General features: G+C 44.4%; 1 protein-coding gene across 2 annotated transcripts; it reads right to left on the bottom strand.

Annotated features, from left to right (window-relative positions):
- LOC106591478 (uncharacterized) lies at window positions 1–9256 on the bottom strand. Of its 2 annotated transcripts, none has more exons than XM_045720698.2 (21): window positions 9098–9256; window positions 8931–8989; window positions 8765–8845; window positions 8540–8664; window positions 7798–7941; window positions 7447–7530; window positions 7191–7352; window positions 6959–7058; window positions 6524–6744; window positions 5742–5898; window positions 5354–5577; window positions 4963–5083; window positions 4438–4634; window positions 4217–4331; window positions 3834–4003; window positions 3640–3737; window positions 3368–3498; window positions 3004–3193; window positions 371–512; window positions 194–290; window positions 1–116 (listed from the first exon to the last, which is right to left on the bottom strand). In XM_045720698.2, the coding sequence occupies exons 1-21, from the start codon at window positions 9118–9120 to the stop codon at window positions 43–45; spliced, it is 2715 nt and encodes a 904-aa protein (XP_045576654.2). In that variant the 5' UTR covers window positions 9121–9256; the 3' UTR covers window positions 1–42. The 2 variants fall into 2 exon arrangements, with proteins under 2 accessions (XP_045576654.2, XP_045576655.2); XM_045720699.2 differs by having other exon boundaries at window positions 5354–5565.
- Between the last annotated feature and the right edge of the window lie 6074 nt (window positions 9257–15330).

Raw genomic sequence — 15330 nt, 5'->3', positions numbered from 1 at the left:
TTGTTATATAGAACACTTTATTTGACATGTTAGAACAAGACATTACACCCAAAGAATGTATCCAGAAGAAACATATAAATGATGTTCCTCAAAGAGGTCTTTGACATGTCGTTGACCTGTTGAGAGAGAGAGAGAGAACCCATTAGTTCAGTTATGGTCTGACAGGGTCTGAAAAGCATAAAACAAGACCGACCTCTTTTCGGGTTGTCCTGATTCACACATTGTCCACTACAGGGGCCACCAGTGGGACTACTGGCATCACAGATGACCACGTCACAATGGACAAAGACCTAGGAATCAAAGATTTTAAAAAAGGGATGATTGCCAGTCAAACAAAATTAACCAATAAAGATTGGGTGAACTTTGTTACCTGGCCCCTCGGCTCAACCGCATCCTCAGCGAAGGAAAACATATGGACCTCAAAGCGTTTGACGTGAGGGGGGAAGTGGACCCTGGCATCAGCTACCACCGGGTGGAGGACCACACGGTATGGATCCTCCGGGTTCTCACAGCTGCCAGTGTAGAGAGAGGGACTAAGTTAGGCACAAGAAAACGCTGTAAACCCCAACCGCCTTGTGTACGAAGTCTTATGGTGGTGTCACGACTGTCCTGTGAGGATCAGATCAATTTACAGGAGAAGTGGGTTCTTTCTCCCCCTCCAGTATGAACTAAAGGAATGTCTTTGTTAACAGGCTTTTCCCACCAAAACTCTTTTACCTTTGTCTTGAAAAAAGACAATTCTACATCCAACATGTATATTCAATTACATTGACATGAATGCATTCTCATGTGGTGAGATCTAAATGATCCAGAATGGTCAGACTACCTGAATATTGATCGTGGTTTAACCAAAAGTTGCCGAATATACAGTCGGTATCATCAACAACGCAATCATTTGAATTAAGAATTTCATGCAATTCTTCCGCTGTCGGAAAAATTGGTCACACAAAATAAATTCTACACCCACGGCATCGGATTCACACGTGGAGGACTTCTGTGAAGGGAGCAGCTCTACTATACAAAGTAACCGACGCATTGACAGTTTAGGCACACTTTTTAATTTGCATCTTTGGGAGGTTTCTTGTTTAACTGCCAGATATTAGCAAAAAGGGATTTGTGAAGAGAGACAAACGCCCACACCAGTACAAATCCACTTGATCTGACAGACGATGGCCAGAGCTTTCTCAGGATTTTGCACAACGATTTAAGCCAAGTATGATATAGTTGCACTTGAAGTGACAAATCTGAACTGCCCATTTCATGCACATGTGGTGTCTTTTCCTATGATATACAAAACATTTTCACACTGCTACCATTTAGTAAACAGCTGCAAAGTTACTCCCGTGACAGATGAGCCTTGTGTCCACATGGCCGCCGGAGCAAATTAAAATAGGGGTGCCAAATTTAAGTTTTTGCGACCATTTCCTAAAAACGGCAAAATTGCATGATTTGATAGCGTTTTGCAAACCCGATCCCCCAAATGAATGGTTTTGACCAATAAAGTTGCTTCACTACACTGCATCCAGTTACTGAAAAGGCACCCGCAAAATAAAGTGTCATTTGCCCATCTACCAAAGGTTGCAGTGTCCATTAAAATGTAGAAAAGTCATCTTTCAATATAGTTACCCAATTTCAATTCTTGAGATAAGATGGCAAAGTTAAAAATAGGCCAGCGGTTTCCATCTGTGGCGAAGTGCTCACCCAAATCAATGCTTATGACAAACCCAGCCAGCTACTCTTTTGAGTACTGTGCTGTAACATTTTTTTAGCTAGCAAGATGCTGCCACACTTGACCGTGGTATTTGTTCATGTTTAGCAACTCCCAATTAGCTCATTCCCCAGGTACAGGGAATTACATTGAAAGTGGCATCAACTTCTGGGGATCCTTTCAACTGATCCTATTCAGTTTCAAACATTAACTTCCATGCTGCACAGGCGTGTGAACCATCCTTTATGTTTAGTGCAATAACTGTTTTAAACGCAAGAGGTCACAATTCAACCCAAAACCAATCGGAAAGGCAAGCTAAGCTTGCCAGCCGCTCTTGATTTCCATTCGACTGACCATCAGTTCGGCACAACACTGAACTGTAGCAAACCAAAAGGATAACATTGAGTAAAAAGGTGTAGGTACAGGTAACGCCAACATAGTGTCTTAACCTTTTCACACGCGAGTTCCAAATATCTTCAACAGTCGCCCCAGTGGGAGTTTAGTTTATGCACGTGATGTCAGAATGCACTCACTGTTCCAAAATGTGGACAGATGACCTCAAACCAAGGCACACTACCTGGCAATTTTCTATAGGCCCTTTCAACGTCTAACTTTGCCTCATTAATTCACAAAAGTAGCCCATTTCACGAGCCGGCCAAACTTTCCTTCAAGAGAAAGCCCAAGCATACAGACATTTGCACATCTAGTCAGAACAGGCCTGGCACATTTATTGCATTCCTATCAAAGTGCCTTATTTTCTGTGTAACGCATTGTCCTTTCTACTGTAGCATACCGTAAGTATAATGTACTTAACGTTTTATTCAGACAATGCGGTTTAGAGTCGTTTGTTGCATCATACGTTCTGTTCCAATGGTACGCTGCAGGGACCCCTCAGTGATAACAAACATGTGATCGTACGCGTAAAAAAATGGTTAATAGGGCCACCACGAACCACAATAGCTTCAATGCACCTTGGCATAGATTCTACAAGTGTCTTGAACGCAACACCATTCTTCCACGAGAAATTCCATCTTTTGTTGATGGTGATGTGAAACGCCGTCTCAGGCCCCACGCCAGAATCTCCCATACGTGTTAATTAAATTGGGTGGAGATCTGGTGACAGACCGCATACATTGTTTTAATGCTCAAACCATTGTGACCACTCATGACCTACGGATGGGGGCATAGCCACGGTAGCCAAAGTAAATGGCCTGCCAAGCATGATCGGTTGCTAATTACTCAGGAACCACACCTGTGGAATAACACTTGTTTAGGCCCAAAAAACAACAAGTTACCCATTAATGATGAGATTCCACCGGGGTCGGGAGTCGCGGTCCTCGTTGAGGGTGGCCCAGCAGTGGTCAAGCATCAGCGCAACCTTGGGGTCAGAGGACCTGGTCAGCTCCACCTCAAAGTGCAGAGGCTGTTTCAGGTATTTCACCACTGGATAGTCCTCCTCCTGGTAGAACGTGTTATACGAGGCGTCTGGAACACAGGACGAGACAACCGGGGTCGTGTTCAGTGGGCACAAAACAGCGAGGTACCATCTGAACTTGTCCATTGAGAAAGGCTCGTTTATCATATCCTGTTGTGCCGCGATGAACACTAATCACTTATAGCAAACGCTACTAGTAATATATCATATTTGTGCACGCTTACCCTGAGCGAGTCTCATTCTGACCATTAGTCGACCCGTCCCAGTCTCGGCAAAAGGCTCGTTGTCACGCGGCCTGGTGAGGAAGGCCAATGTGCGAGTGATGTTGACCACATAGTAGCAGGAAACCTTTAACCTAAAAAGAGGGATGTAGGCAACTTCAAGCAGTGGAGTGGACACACTGGTAGTAGAGGCACAAGTATTGAGCAATTGGTGAAGGAAGAAAAAACTACTATAAAAATCTAATAGCTACAATTGTGATGCGTAATGCACTCACTGATATTCGTCCTCTGAAGACGTCGTGGCATTCAGCTTCACCTCAAGTTCATCTGGCAAGGAGATTTCGTTCTCATACAGCATCACATTGTTGATAAACTATGTAGTAGAGGGGAATTGACTTATTACAGCCTGCAGAAGCAAACAGTCCGTAAATACACAGTACCCATCACCTCAGGGTAATAGTCATTTTACCTTCCTGGTGGTGCCACAGGAGTTGACAGTGAAGTGGAAGTAGGCGAAGCGATCGTCGCTGTAGGTGGGACCACAGGCGGGGTCGCTCAGGGTCAGTTGACCGGGGTTCAGATTGGGAGCAGACTCCACCTTCACCGCCAGCGCAGTCATCGTCCCATTAGAGAAACACTCTTGGAGGGGGGGGGGGGCAAAAGACATGTAGCTATCAGACCTGGATTCTGTGTTAATTGAGCTTGCCAAGCACAGTAGAACCAATGGAATAGCACCAAAAGTGCAAACCATGCCCATCTGGCACTACTATTAGACTCAGTATTTCCAAGGAACCCAGGTTTGGTAACCATGTCATACGACTATTTATCGGAAGTAATTGTTTGAGAACCAACCAGTCAGCGTTTTGAGGAAGCTGCAAGCCAGGGAAAAGTATTTGATGGTCATGTTGTTGTAAGGATTCAACAGAGCCACATCCAGTCTGCTCCTGACAGAGGACGAGTGAACCGACTGGGAACCAGTGGGAGAGTTCATTAGTCCAATATTGTATACAGGGTAAGGAAAGCGAGGCTAGCTGCAGCAATTTAGGTTAACATGTTTTGGGAGAGCATCGTACCTCAAACACTGCGTCCGGCGAAGAGAAGGGCAACGTGATGGTGAAGTCTGCGTCGCCCTCTGTTAAATACTGTTGAGCAAGCTCATGGTTAAGCAGCCGCTTGCCAACCAAGACCACGAAAAAGGGCTCTTGGTTGCTGTAGTCCACAGTGATGTGGAAGTTCTCCTGATCACAGTTGCCAGTGACTGAGGGTGGCACTACAAGGACAAACAGGGTTGTGTTCATTAAGCACAAAAAACAGGACTTGAACTTGTCCAAGAAGAAACCCTTGTTTTCGGTTGCAAAATCTTTTGCTACGGTGGGACTGAATAAACACGATCCTGGAAAATCAGGAACAGGACACTGGGTCCAAATACTCTAAAGCTTAACATTTTCTTTGTAGAGAGACCGCGTAGGAAAAGCCTACAGTATGGCTAGTTGGGCTCTCAAGTCCACCATGTGGCTTTCACTGCCAATTTCCTTTCAGGGCAATCATTAACGAGAGGAAACCATTCAACAGTAGTTTGGCGTAGTCCAGTTACATACCAATGTCCAGCAGTACAGCGTCCACAACGGCAGAGTGAGAGAAAGGAGCGTACTCTGGAAAGACGACCAGGCCGTAGATCAGCTGAAGAGTGAAGGTTGTGACACCTTGTTCCACCCTTTTCTGTAGTGAAGTTAAAAGCATCATTGTTGTAACAGAACTCTAGTCAACATCAAGTGACAACCAAGCACATATGGGGACTATTAAAACAATGTTGCCCTCATTCCTCTAAATCAAGCACTATTGGCAAGTGAATGCATACAACTGCCAAAATAATGGAAACACTTGAGTAAATGAGGGATACAAAGTACATTTGCACCATCATTTCTATTTTGTTGGTGGCCCACTTATTAGGGCATGTAGCGTGTGGCTTTGCATTTAACAGAAACACACCTCCTTAAAGACCACCGGGTCTGAGAAGGGCACCTCCATCCTGAAGGTCTTCAAGGTGTTGTCCAGGGATCTCTGCTCCTGAACATTGAAGCCTCTGGCGTTGCACTCTGCAACAGTTAGCACCATGGTGGGAAAGGTGATGTTCAGCAGCTCCACATCAAGGTTGAAGGTCCCCAACTCAAGCACAAACACTGCCTGCTCAGGAACCGTGTCTAAGGGCGTGTCTGTTCATTGGCAAACATTTTGAAATGCGGTACAATGGAAGTCGAAAATGGACATTTGTTATTGGAGAAGTCCGGGTATTGCCTCCCCGTTTCAGTCTTGTGCCTAATGAACAACCCAGGCATCCCAAATTACCATAGGCACCATTTAACTAAACCAGACTCACAGTTGCGAACTTGTGGAGGCCTGGCCATCGGAGGTGTTGTGATAGGGAAGAGGACTTTGTATCTGGTGTCCTCGTGTGCGACCTCCTCGATCCACAGCAACTCAAGCATGGGCTCAATGGTGTAAGTGACAAAGTACTTGTCATCCTGAATATGGCTCTGTAAGGGAGACGAGTGATGCATTCAGGCTGTAATACACAATTGGAGTGCCAAAACAGGTTTTTAAAAAAAGCCTACCGGTTATCTGTGTGGTTTGTCCTCCAGCCGCTCGTAATTTAAAGACAAAATATCCAAAGGAAAGTATTGTTTACCAGACTTTAGAGAGCTGGTAGGTATATGGTTGTCAACTTGCATTTTCAAAGCAACCGACACGCAAATGTAAACAGTAGCCGAGTGTAACCGAGCGTTGCTTGCATTCAGTTGCCAGTGGCAAAGCTACCGGCTCCCTAAAAAGCCTGGTAAACAATACTTTAGTGTGGATATTGGTCTCAAATTTCAAGCGGTAGAGTATGTTTAAATGTAATTTTATGCAACATTCACACGATTTTGCAATCCAATGTGTCAGGCTGTATACACACCCACCGATCCATTGTATATTAGCCTGATTAAGCAGACAATTGCTCAATAAGAAACATTTTACACAAGACAACGTTTCTAGGAGTTTACCCATGAGAGATGGCAAAGGGTTACTGCAAAGCACTGACAACTGCTGCTGTAAAAAGGGCTCTACAAATAGATTTGACTTAGAAATTAAACAGGAACATTTTAGTCATCCAACGCTGACCTTGAAATAGCCGCCAACCGCCCCCACCGGAATTTCAACAATAATATGAGCCTCTGTGACTAAAACCGAGTAGTTTCTGGCAGCCATTTCCTCAGTGTCCAGCCTCTTAGCGTCAATTCCCATGTACACCTCCAACATGGTGAAGGCATCAGAGGACAAAAGTGGGTCGATGTGCTTGGGCATGTACCAGGTGATCACTTCTGGAGTAAAGGCCACTGCCCCTGCAGTGAAACAAGAAGCCAAGTGCACATCATAACAGAACATTTTGCAACTGAAAACAAATGTGCCATTATTGAAAAAAAGTTCATCCCATTCAAAGACATTGTCCCAACTGAACACTACATAACACAAACGAAAGTCTTGTCTGGAGCCAATTAAGAAATGGGTTTATAGGTTCTTAAATTTGCCAAGTTAGTCCATTATTTCACACTCAACCTGGTGTTGGACAAACAGCCGTGGCATCTACGCGAGTCACCAGCCACTTCTGCTCAAAGAAGGTTGAGGTTGAGAGCACCCGCATCGGAACCCCAGCTACCTGTTCAGGGGGCAACCACACCAGGGCCGTGTTCAGTAGGGCACACCGTATTAACAATATGTTGCAGAGTTCAGGTAGGGCCACCGTTTGCTCTACTGAACATGACCCAGTTCATGGAGGAAGTGAGCTTACATTCTGGAGGTATGTCTCCTCTGCATTATGAGGGCTTCTTAACACCAGCCGTGTGGGAGTGTTGGCTATTGCATAGCCCTTTCTTTGGACCTCATCCACATTCATGACCTTCTTGCTAGGACTAAAAACGACTGCTGTCATTTTGTATCCTGAAGCAACAGCCTGTCTCAGGAAATGGAAACGTGAATTAAACAAACGCACATTTTGTTTAGCGCCATCCTGTCATTTTGTAGTGAAATTACAGAAACATGGCTACCTCAGCTCCTCTCCTTGCTTTCGGGCCTCCAGTGGGCTGTTCAGGGACGGTTTGGATGTCTGGAAGAGTCCTTCTGACAGACACCTAGAGAAGAAAGGCCATTATTCCCTATGCATTTTCTCCCTCCCATACAATAGGAACGCAATCTGTCCACTCGCCTCCTTAAATGCACTGAGAATAGGCCAAGATTCCTCGCCGCTAAAGTTGTCCTATGTGCATTTTGAAGAGGCGAGAGGAATTGAGAGACGGTCAAGACACAGAAGAAATGAAACACTGGACAATTGTAGCTCTAGACAGATCATTTAAGCTCCACTGTAAACATCTCCGTTGGGGCATGCTCTGCTCACTTGCCTCCATGTAGTTGCGGTCGCACAGAATCTCTCGGGAGGTCCAGGGGGTGTAGCTACAGGTTTTGCCCACTCTATACACAGGGTCTTCAGTCATGTGGTTTCCTGGCAGCCTGAACTGCATGACCAAGCTGAACATCTTATCATCCTAAAATTAAGGGGGGAAAAAAAAAAAGCCTCATTATATAGCAGAAAACAAATAATTCAGTTGACATTCATGCAAGTTAGAGACTGTGGCTATATGAATGCAGCTGCCACTGTATTGAAGCCACACTACAGGAGAAGAGCTCAGTAGTACACATCACTGCAGTCTGTATCAGAAAGTTGGCTGGCCCTCCATAAACTTCTGCTGTACCTTACTTCATCGTTAACTTAGAAGTAAGAGATACCAGACCCAGTCTCAGGGGTGGCTAACTATGGAGATCCACAGAGTTAAGTAAAACTGCTTAAATGTTTCTGGCACCGTACTTCTAATAACCTCCATGCTCTACGGCAACTCAGGCTGATTGAGGACCTTTTTACTGAAGAAAGTGTTTGTTTTCAATTATTTCATCTAGTGATGCAAATATTGACTTGTATCTTTGTGTATACAGGGCTCATCTGTAAAAGAGCCTGGCCTCAGCATGACTCCGTGTCAAAGGTTAAATAAAATGACGTTGTTACATTACGGGGTTGCAATTGCAGTGACACTGAAAGGCAAACTGTCCATTTGAAGTTAGAGCAAACACTACAGTGCTTAGGGTTACCATGGTCTGGGAAAAGCAGTTTTGAAGAGAAGCAAAAAATATGGCATTCCCCATTGGGTCAAATTTAAAGCTGAATCCACACTGAGTAGCAAGGCCAGGCGTCAGGTTTATGATTTGTGTGTCATCTGGAAGGGATGGAGATGGTGTGAACACAACAGTTGACAAACAATATCAATCCATGAATTATGAAAAGGAGAGAAAGAGAATCATACGAGACAAACTCACTGAAGACAGCGTCGACCTCTTCAAAAAGAGGAGCTACACTCAGACGAATAACGTTACCAAGGCATTCAGCATTGAGGTCATCTGGAATGGGAAAGCTTAGTTAAAAATCTAAAAAAGATATTGTCAAACGCTTAGTGCTTGAATTTGCAGGGTGCAAAATGCATACTTATAGAAGGCGTCTGTTGTGCTTGTATGCCCACAGCTGCCATCAATAGGCAAAACAACCTGTAAGGCATTTGACAAATTATTATGATTGATTGATTAAAAAAGGAGGAAGAAGACAACTCAAATGTTTGCGTCGCATAAGACTCTTCTAGGCCTGCTACTACTTACCCTGAGCCAAGGAAATTAACCATTGTAGAACAGAACTGTTTTGATGAAATACACAGCTACAGAATCTAATATTTGACCCAAGGTGTGCAGCCTACAGCCCAGGGGTATTCTACTTTTACCCTATGACAAAGGCTTCCCACACTCAGTCACCTGAACCCCAAAGGGCTGCACATTTTCTTTTTATTCCCCTAGCCCTACAAAGCTGATTCAAATAATCAACTAATCATCAAGCTTTGTTAATCTGAATCAGCTGTGTAGTGTTAGGACAAAAACCTAAATGCACACCAAGTTTGGGAAACGCTGCCCTACGAGCCTGCTGGTTTTCTGTTCTAACTGATAATTGAGGAAAATAAGAACAATCCGAAATTTCTTTTTGATACTGTCGCAAAGCTAACTAAAAAGCAGCATTCCCCTAGAGAGGATGGCTTTCACTTCAGCGGTAATAAATTCATGAACTTCTTTGAGGAAAAGATCATGATCATTAGAAAGCAAATTACGCACTCCTCTTTAAATCTGCGTATTCCTCCCAAAGCTCCGTTGTCCTGAGTCTGCACAACTCTGCCAGGACCTAGGATCAAGGGAGACACTAAAGTGTTTTAGTACTATATCTCTTGACACAATGATGAAAATAATCATGGCCTCTAAACCTTCAAGCTGCATACTGGACCCTATTCCAACTAAACTACTGAAAGAGCTGCTTCCTGTGCTTGGCCCTCCTATGTTGAACATAATAAACGGCTCTCTAACCACCGGATGTGTACCAAACTCACTAAAAGTGGCAGTAATAAAGCCTCTCTTGAAAAAGCCAAATCTTGACCCAGAAAATATAAAAAACGAATCGGCCTATATCGAATCTTCCATTCCTCTCAGAAAAAGCTGTTGCGCAGCAACTCACTGCCTTCCTAAAGACAAACAACGTATACGAAACGCTTCAGTCTGGTTTTGGACCCCATCATAGCACTGAGACTGCACTTGTGAAGGTGGTAAATGACGTTTTAATGGCATCAGACCGAGGCTCTGCATCTGTCCTCGTGCTCCTAGATCTTAGTGCTGCTTTTGATACCATCGATCACCACATTCTTTTGGAGCGATTGGAAACCCAAATTGCTCTACACGGACAAGTTCTGGCCTGGTTTAGATCTCATCTGTCGGAAAGATAGCAGTTTGCCTCTGAATGGTTTGTCCTCTGACAAATCAACTGTACATTTCGGTGTTCCTCAAGGTTCCGTTTTAGGACCACTATTGTTTTCACTATATATTTTACCTCTTGGGGATGTCATTCGAAAACATAATGTTAAATTTCACTGCTATGCGGATGACACACAGCTGTACATTTCAAAGAAACATGGTGAAGCCCCAAAATTGCCCTCGCTAGAAGCCTGTGTTTCAGACAGAAGGAAGTGGATGGCTGCAAACTTTCTACTTTTAAACTCGGACAAAACAGAGATGCTTGTTCTAGGTCCCAAGAAACAAAGAGATCTTCTGTTGAATCTGACAATTAATCTTGATGGTTGTACAGTCGTCTCAAATAAAACTGTGAAGGACCTCGGCGTTACTCTGGACCCTGATCTCTCTTTTGAAGAACATATCAAGACTGTTTCAAGGACAGCTTTTTTCCCATCTACGTAACATTGCAAAAATCTGAAACTTTCTGTCCAGAAATGATGCAGAAAAATGTATCCATGCTTTTGTTACTTCTAGGTTGGACTACTGCAATGCTCTACTTTCCGGCTACCCGGATAAAGCACTAAATAAACTTCAGTTAGTGCTAAATACGGCTGCTAGAATCCTGACTAGAACCAAAACATTTGATCATATTACTCCAGTGCTAGCCTCCCTACACTGGCTTCCTGTTAAGGCAAGGGCTGATTTCAAGGTTTTTCTGCTAACCTACAAAGCATTACATGGGCTTGCTCCTACCTATCTTTCCGATTTGGTCCTGCCGTACATACCTACACGTACGCTACGGTCACAAGACGCAGGCCTCCTAATTGTCCCTAGAATTTCTAAGCAAACAGCTGGAGGCAGGGCTTTCTTCTATAGAGCTCCATTTTTATGGAATGGTCTGCCTACCCATGTGAGAGACGCAGACTCGGTCTCAACCTTTAAGTCTTTACTGAAGACTCATCTCTTCAGGGGGTCCTATGATTGAGTGTAGTCTGGCCCAGGAGTGTGAAGGTGAACGGAAAGGCTCTGGAGCAACGAACCGCCCTTGCTGTCTCTGCCTGGCCGGTTCCCCTCTCTCCACTGGGATTCTCTGCCTCTAACCCTATTACAGGGGCTGAGTCACTGGCTTACTGGTGTTCTTCCATGCCGTCCCCTAGGAGGGGTGCGTCACTTGAGTGGGTTGAGTCACTGACGTGGTCTTCCTGTCTGGGTTGGCGCCCCCCCCCCCCCCCCCTTGGGTTGTGCCGTGGCGGAGATCTTCGTGGGCTATACTCGCCCTTGTCTCAGGATGGTAAGTTGGTGGTTGAAGATATCCCTCTAGTGGTGTGGGGGCTGTGCTTTGACAAAGTGGGTGGGGTTATATCCTGCCTATTTGGCCCTGTCCGGGGGTATCATCGGATGGGGCCACAGTGTCTCCTGACCCCTCCTGTCTCAGCCTCCAGTATTTATGCTGCAGTAGTTTATGTGTCGGGGGGCTAGGGTCAGTCTGTTATATCTGGAGTATTTCTCCTGTCTTATCCGGTGTCCTGTGTGAATTTAAGTATGCTCTCTCTAATTCTTTCTTTCTTTCTCTCTCTCTCTCGGAGGACCTGAGCCCTAGGACCATGCCTCAGGACTACCTGGCATGATGACTCCTTGCTGTCCCAGACCTGCTGTTTTCAACTCTCTAGAGACAGCAGGAGCGGAAGAGATACTCTCAATAATCGGCTATGAAAAGCCAACTGACATTTACTCTTGAGGTGCTAACTTGTTGCACCCTCGACAACTACTGTGATTATTATTATTTGACCATGCTGGTCATTTATGAACATTTGAACATCTTGGCCATGTCCTGTTATAATCTCCACCCCGCACAGCCAGAAGAGGACTGGCCACCCCTCATAGCCTGGTTCCTCTCTAGGTTTCTTCCTAGGTTTTGGTCTTTCTAGGGAGTTTTTCCTAGCCACCGTGCTTCTACACCTGCATTACTTGCTGTTTGGGGTTTTAGGCTGGGTTTCTGTACAGCACTTTGAGATATCAGTTGATGTAAGAAGGGCTATATAAAGAAATTTGATTTGATAATGAATTACACCCACCTGGTGTCCCAGGTCTAGATCAGTGCCTGATTAGAGGAGAACAATGAAGAAATGCAGTGGATCTGGCTTTGAGGCCCAGAGGTGAGTTTGAGGGTTATAGCTGTTCCTGCTCCTCACACTTCACCGTTTGAGTAATTGAATGAGGGGTTGTGTGTGTAGTTGGGTTTAGCTCGGCTATTAGACTACTCTTTAGTAAAGGTCGAATAGTCTATTGTTCAGCTATTAGCCCAACTATTAGCACAACCGAATGGCTCGCTTGTGGGCGTGCTGGCAGGATAGGGCAGCGTCTTCAGTTGCGCGTCAAGAATTCTGCATACAGTAGCACGTTTGTATGAAGGTGTGGTTAATCACAGGCAAATTGTTATATGCTATGGAGGTACATTTGTGTCGAGAGCAAAACCTTTATTTTCAAATAATTCTTCTGAAAGCACATTCCCGCCCCCGACACAAAAGGATGTCAAAGCGGACACCTACGAAGATGGCATCTCAGGTAAGCGGCACTGGGCTGTATTGACGCATCCTAAAAAATGACATGTGCTGCTTTAGATTGAACGGTCATATCTCAGTTATTGTTTTCTTTACTTTCAGAGAGCGAGCTGACCTGAGGACCAGGCAGTGGAAGCTTTATTGCTGGCATAAAAAGTGTCCATAACCAGAGGTAATTAAACTGTTCTGTTTTTTTTCTCCATGTCTGCCTGTCTTGTTGTACATGGAACCTGTCTCACATGCATGAATTACAAAACCCTTAAGATGTCAGCTGCTAATTTACTCCACATAAACACAGCCATTTTCACTGGACTATCTGTTGCTGCCAAGTCATGATTTCCCTGGGGGTTAGCCTCACAATAACCAAGTGGTGAGAAACACAGCCCTCTATATTTAAATATTTCAGGTACACTCTGAAAGAAGATACTGTGTGACGCAGACACCTGTTGGCATTATCCTCGTGGGTCTGTTTTTCAGCTTAAAGTACTCTGTAGCCACTAAATCCTCTAGGTTATATCAGCTGTTTTGGTGAACCCCTCCCGCATCTGAACTGGCTGACAGAGGGCACAGAATGATCATAGGTGAGATGTCACTTGATTGAGTCAACACAAAGTATTATTAAAGACATGCTTTACATTGAAATCCCAGAGTTAATGATCCAAGGTCAGTTTTGCATTTCACCTCCTGATTTAAGATGACTGACCATGTTAATCATGCTCTCTCGTCTGCAGGTATGTTTTGATGTGAGAGGAAGCCAGTCCCGTCACTGGCCCCCCCAAGGTTAGGAGACAGGTCATCACAATTGCGCTGAGAGAATATTAGGGTAGCACTGTCATCCATGAATCATATGCCGTCTGCCGCTGTTCTTACCTCGTCTTCTAATGCACACCATACGTGCATTGAAGTACAGATTTGCCTACCTTTATTTAACTAGGCAAGTCAGTTAATGACGGCCTTGTTCAGGGGCAGATTTTTACCTTGTCGGCTCGGGGATTCGATCTTGCAACCTTCCGGTTACTAGTCCAACGCTCTGGCCGCCCAAGATTGAACTTGCATTTTAATTGTATTATTATAAATACACTTCAATAAAGCATTTCATATTCTCCACTGGTTGAAATACTAGCCGGTGTCCTCAGATATGCATAGGGTTTTTTTCCCCCCTTTATATGAATTACAAATCAATCATGTTTAGTCTATTGCATAGTTACACAATGTGTAATCATTGATATCCCAGGAGCAGTAAACAGTTGAAGTGTAATACATGCATGCAGACACCGCATCATTTAAACAATGGCGTTTGATATGACTGAAAAAGAATCTGTCATACCTGAACCGCACATGATCAGTGAATATAGTCAATGTACAGGCTACAATATGGGGACTTGCATCCTTGGCACAATATATTCTACTCTAGGCTTCATAGATTGGTATGAACTTTACGTTTTAGGGTCCATACCCAGATCGGCTACATAGTCATTTTTAATCCGACACAATAAGCAAGTAAATAGTTAGCCAGCTAGATTCTTTACATCCACTGTTTCACAAGACAACAGCCTGGTTTGCTGGTTCTCAGGAGTCCCTAAAAAGACAAATTCATTCTCCTAACACTAGCTAATTTACCTTTGACAAAATATAGACGCACATTAACATATTCCTCTCAAATTGTACATTTGCTTGACTCGTTAAGACACCTTCCATCTGTTTTGTCAGCCAGCTTCGTTGAACGCCACAAGGCAAGGGTGGCTCGCGTCAAAATTCGTCTTTGGAACGATTGGTCATAACAAAACCTTGGGACCCAAATGCATAATGAGTGCGCCAACTCCCCCTTGTGGTGGTCTGGAGCAATGAAGCTGGGTACCTCTAAGTCCCGCAACTTTTAAAGGAGGAACCACTGTCTCTTCACAGTCCCCGCTGTTCCGTAAGGTGTTTCTTTGAATCTGATCCTGAGATTGTGAAGAGACCTGTGGTGGCATATGCATGGGTAGTTTTAAAAAACAGACAGCTCGGTACATTCAGCTTGTCAACACTTCTTACAAAAACAAGTAGTGATGAAGTCAAGCTCTTCCCATTTGAGATTGACATGCATATCATTAATAAAGAAATGTCCATATTTGGATGGAAACCAAGCTAGTGAGAGGTATCAAGGAAAGTTGTAATTTCAGTTGAAAATTAACACCGCTGCGCTCCCTGGGGCCTGCATCCAACCACAGCCCTGCTGGCAAACCACCATCTGCTATAACATTGAGTCAGTTCTTCCTACTGGACATTGGAAAGCTTTTGTTTTCACACCTATTGTTTGTCCTAGACGGGAAATTAGTGTGCAACACTTATCTCCGGTGGATGGTTCAGAGTTCCATGCTTACAAAAGGGTTGATTGATACACGTCAGATGACAAGCCTACTACGTCCACTAAAGTACATGCGCCGTGGTGTTAAATGCAAATCAGATACAATTAAGGTAGCTCCAACGGTTAGGATTGTTGCCGCGCAAGTAAAGCAAACTTAA

Source organism: Salmo salar, chromosome 06, assembly GCF_965601325.2.
Source record: "Salmo salar chromosome 06, fSalSal1, whole genome shotgun sequence".
NCBI classification, from domain to species: Eukaryota; Metazoa; Chordata; class Actinopteri; order Salmoniformes; family Salmonidae; genus Salmo; species Salmo salar.
This window is presented reverse-complemented; position numbering and strand designations above follow the sequence as displayed.

Coding starts and splice junctions, on each gene's coding strand:
- LOC106591478 (XM_045720698.2), bottom strand. CDS start 9,120: ATGGTTAATTTCCTTGGCTCAGG. Junction 4,332..4,437: donor CGCCGGACGCAGTGTTTGAG/GTACGATGCTCT, acceptor ACTGGTTCCCAG/TCGGTTCACTCGTCCTCTGT. Junction 291..370: donor CGGTTGAGCCGAGGGGCCAG/GTAACAAAGTTC, acceptor TTTGATTCCTAG/GTCTTTGTCCATTGTGACGT.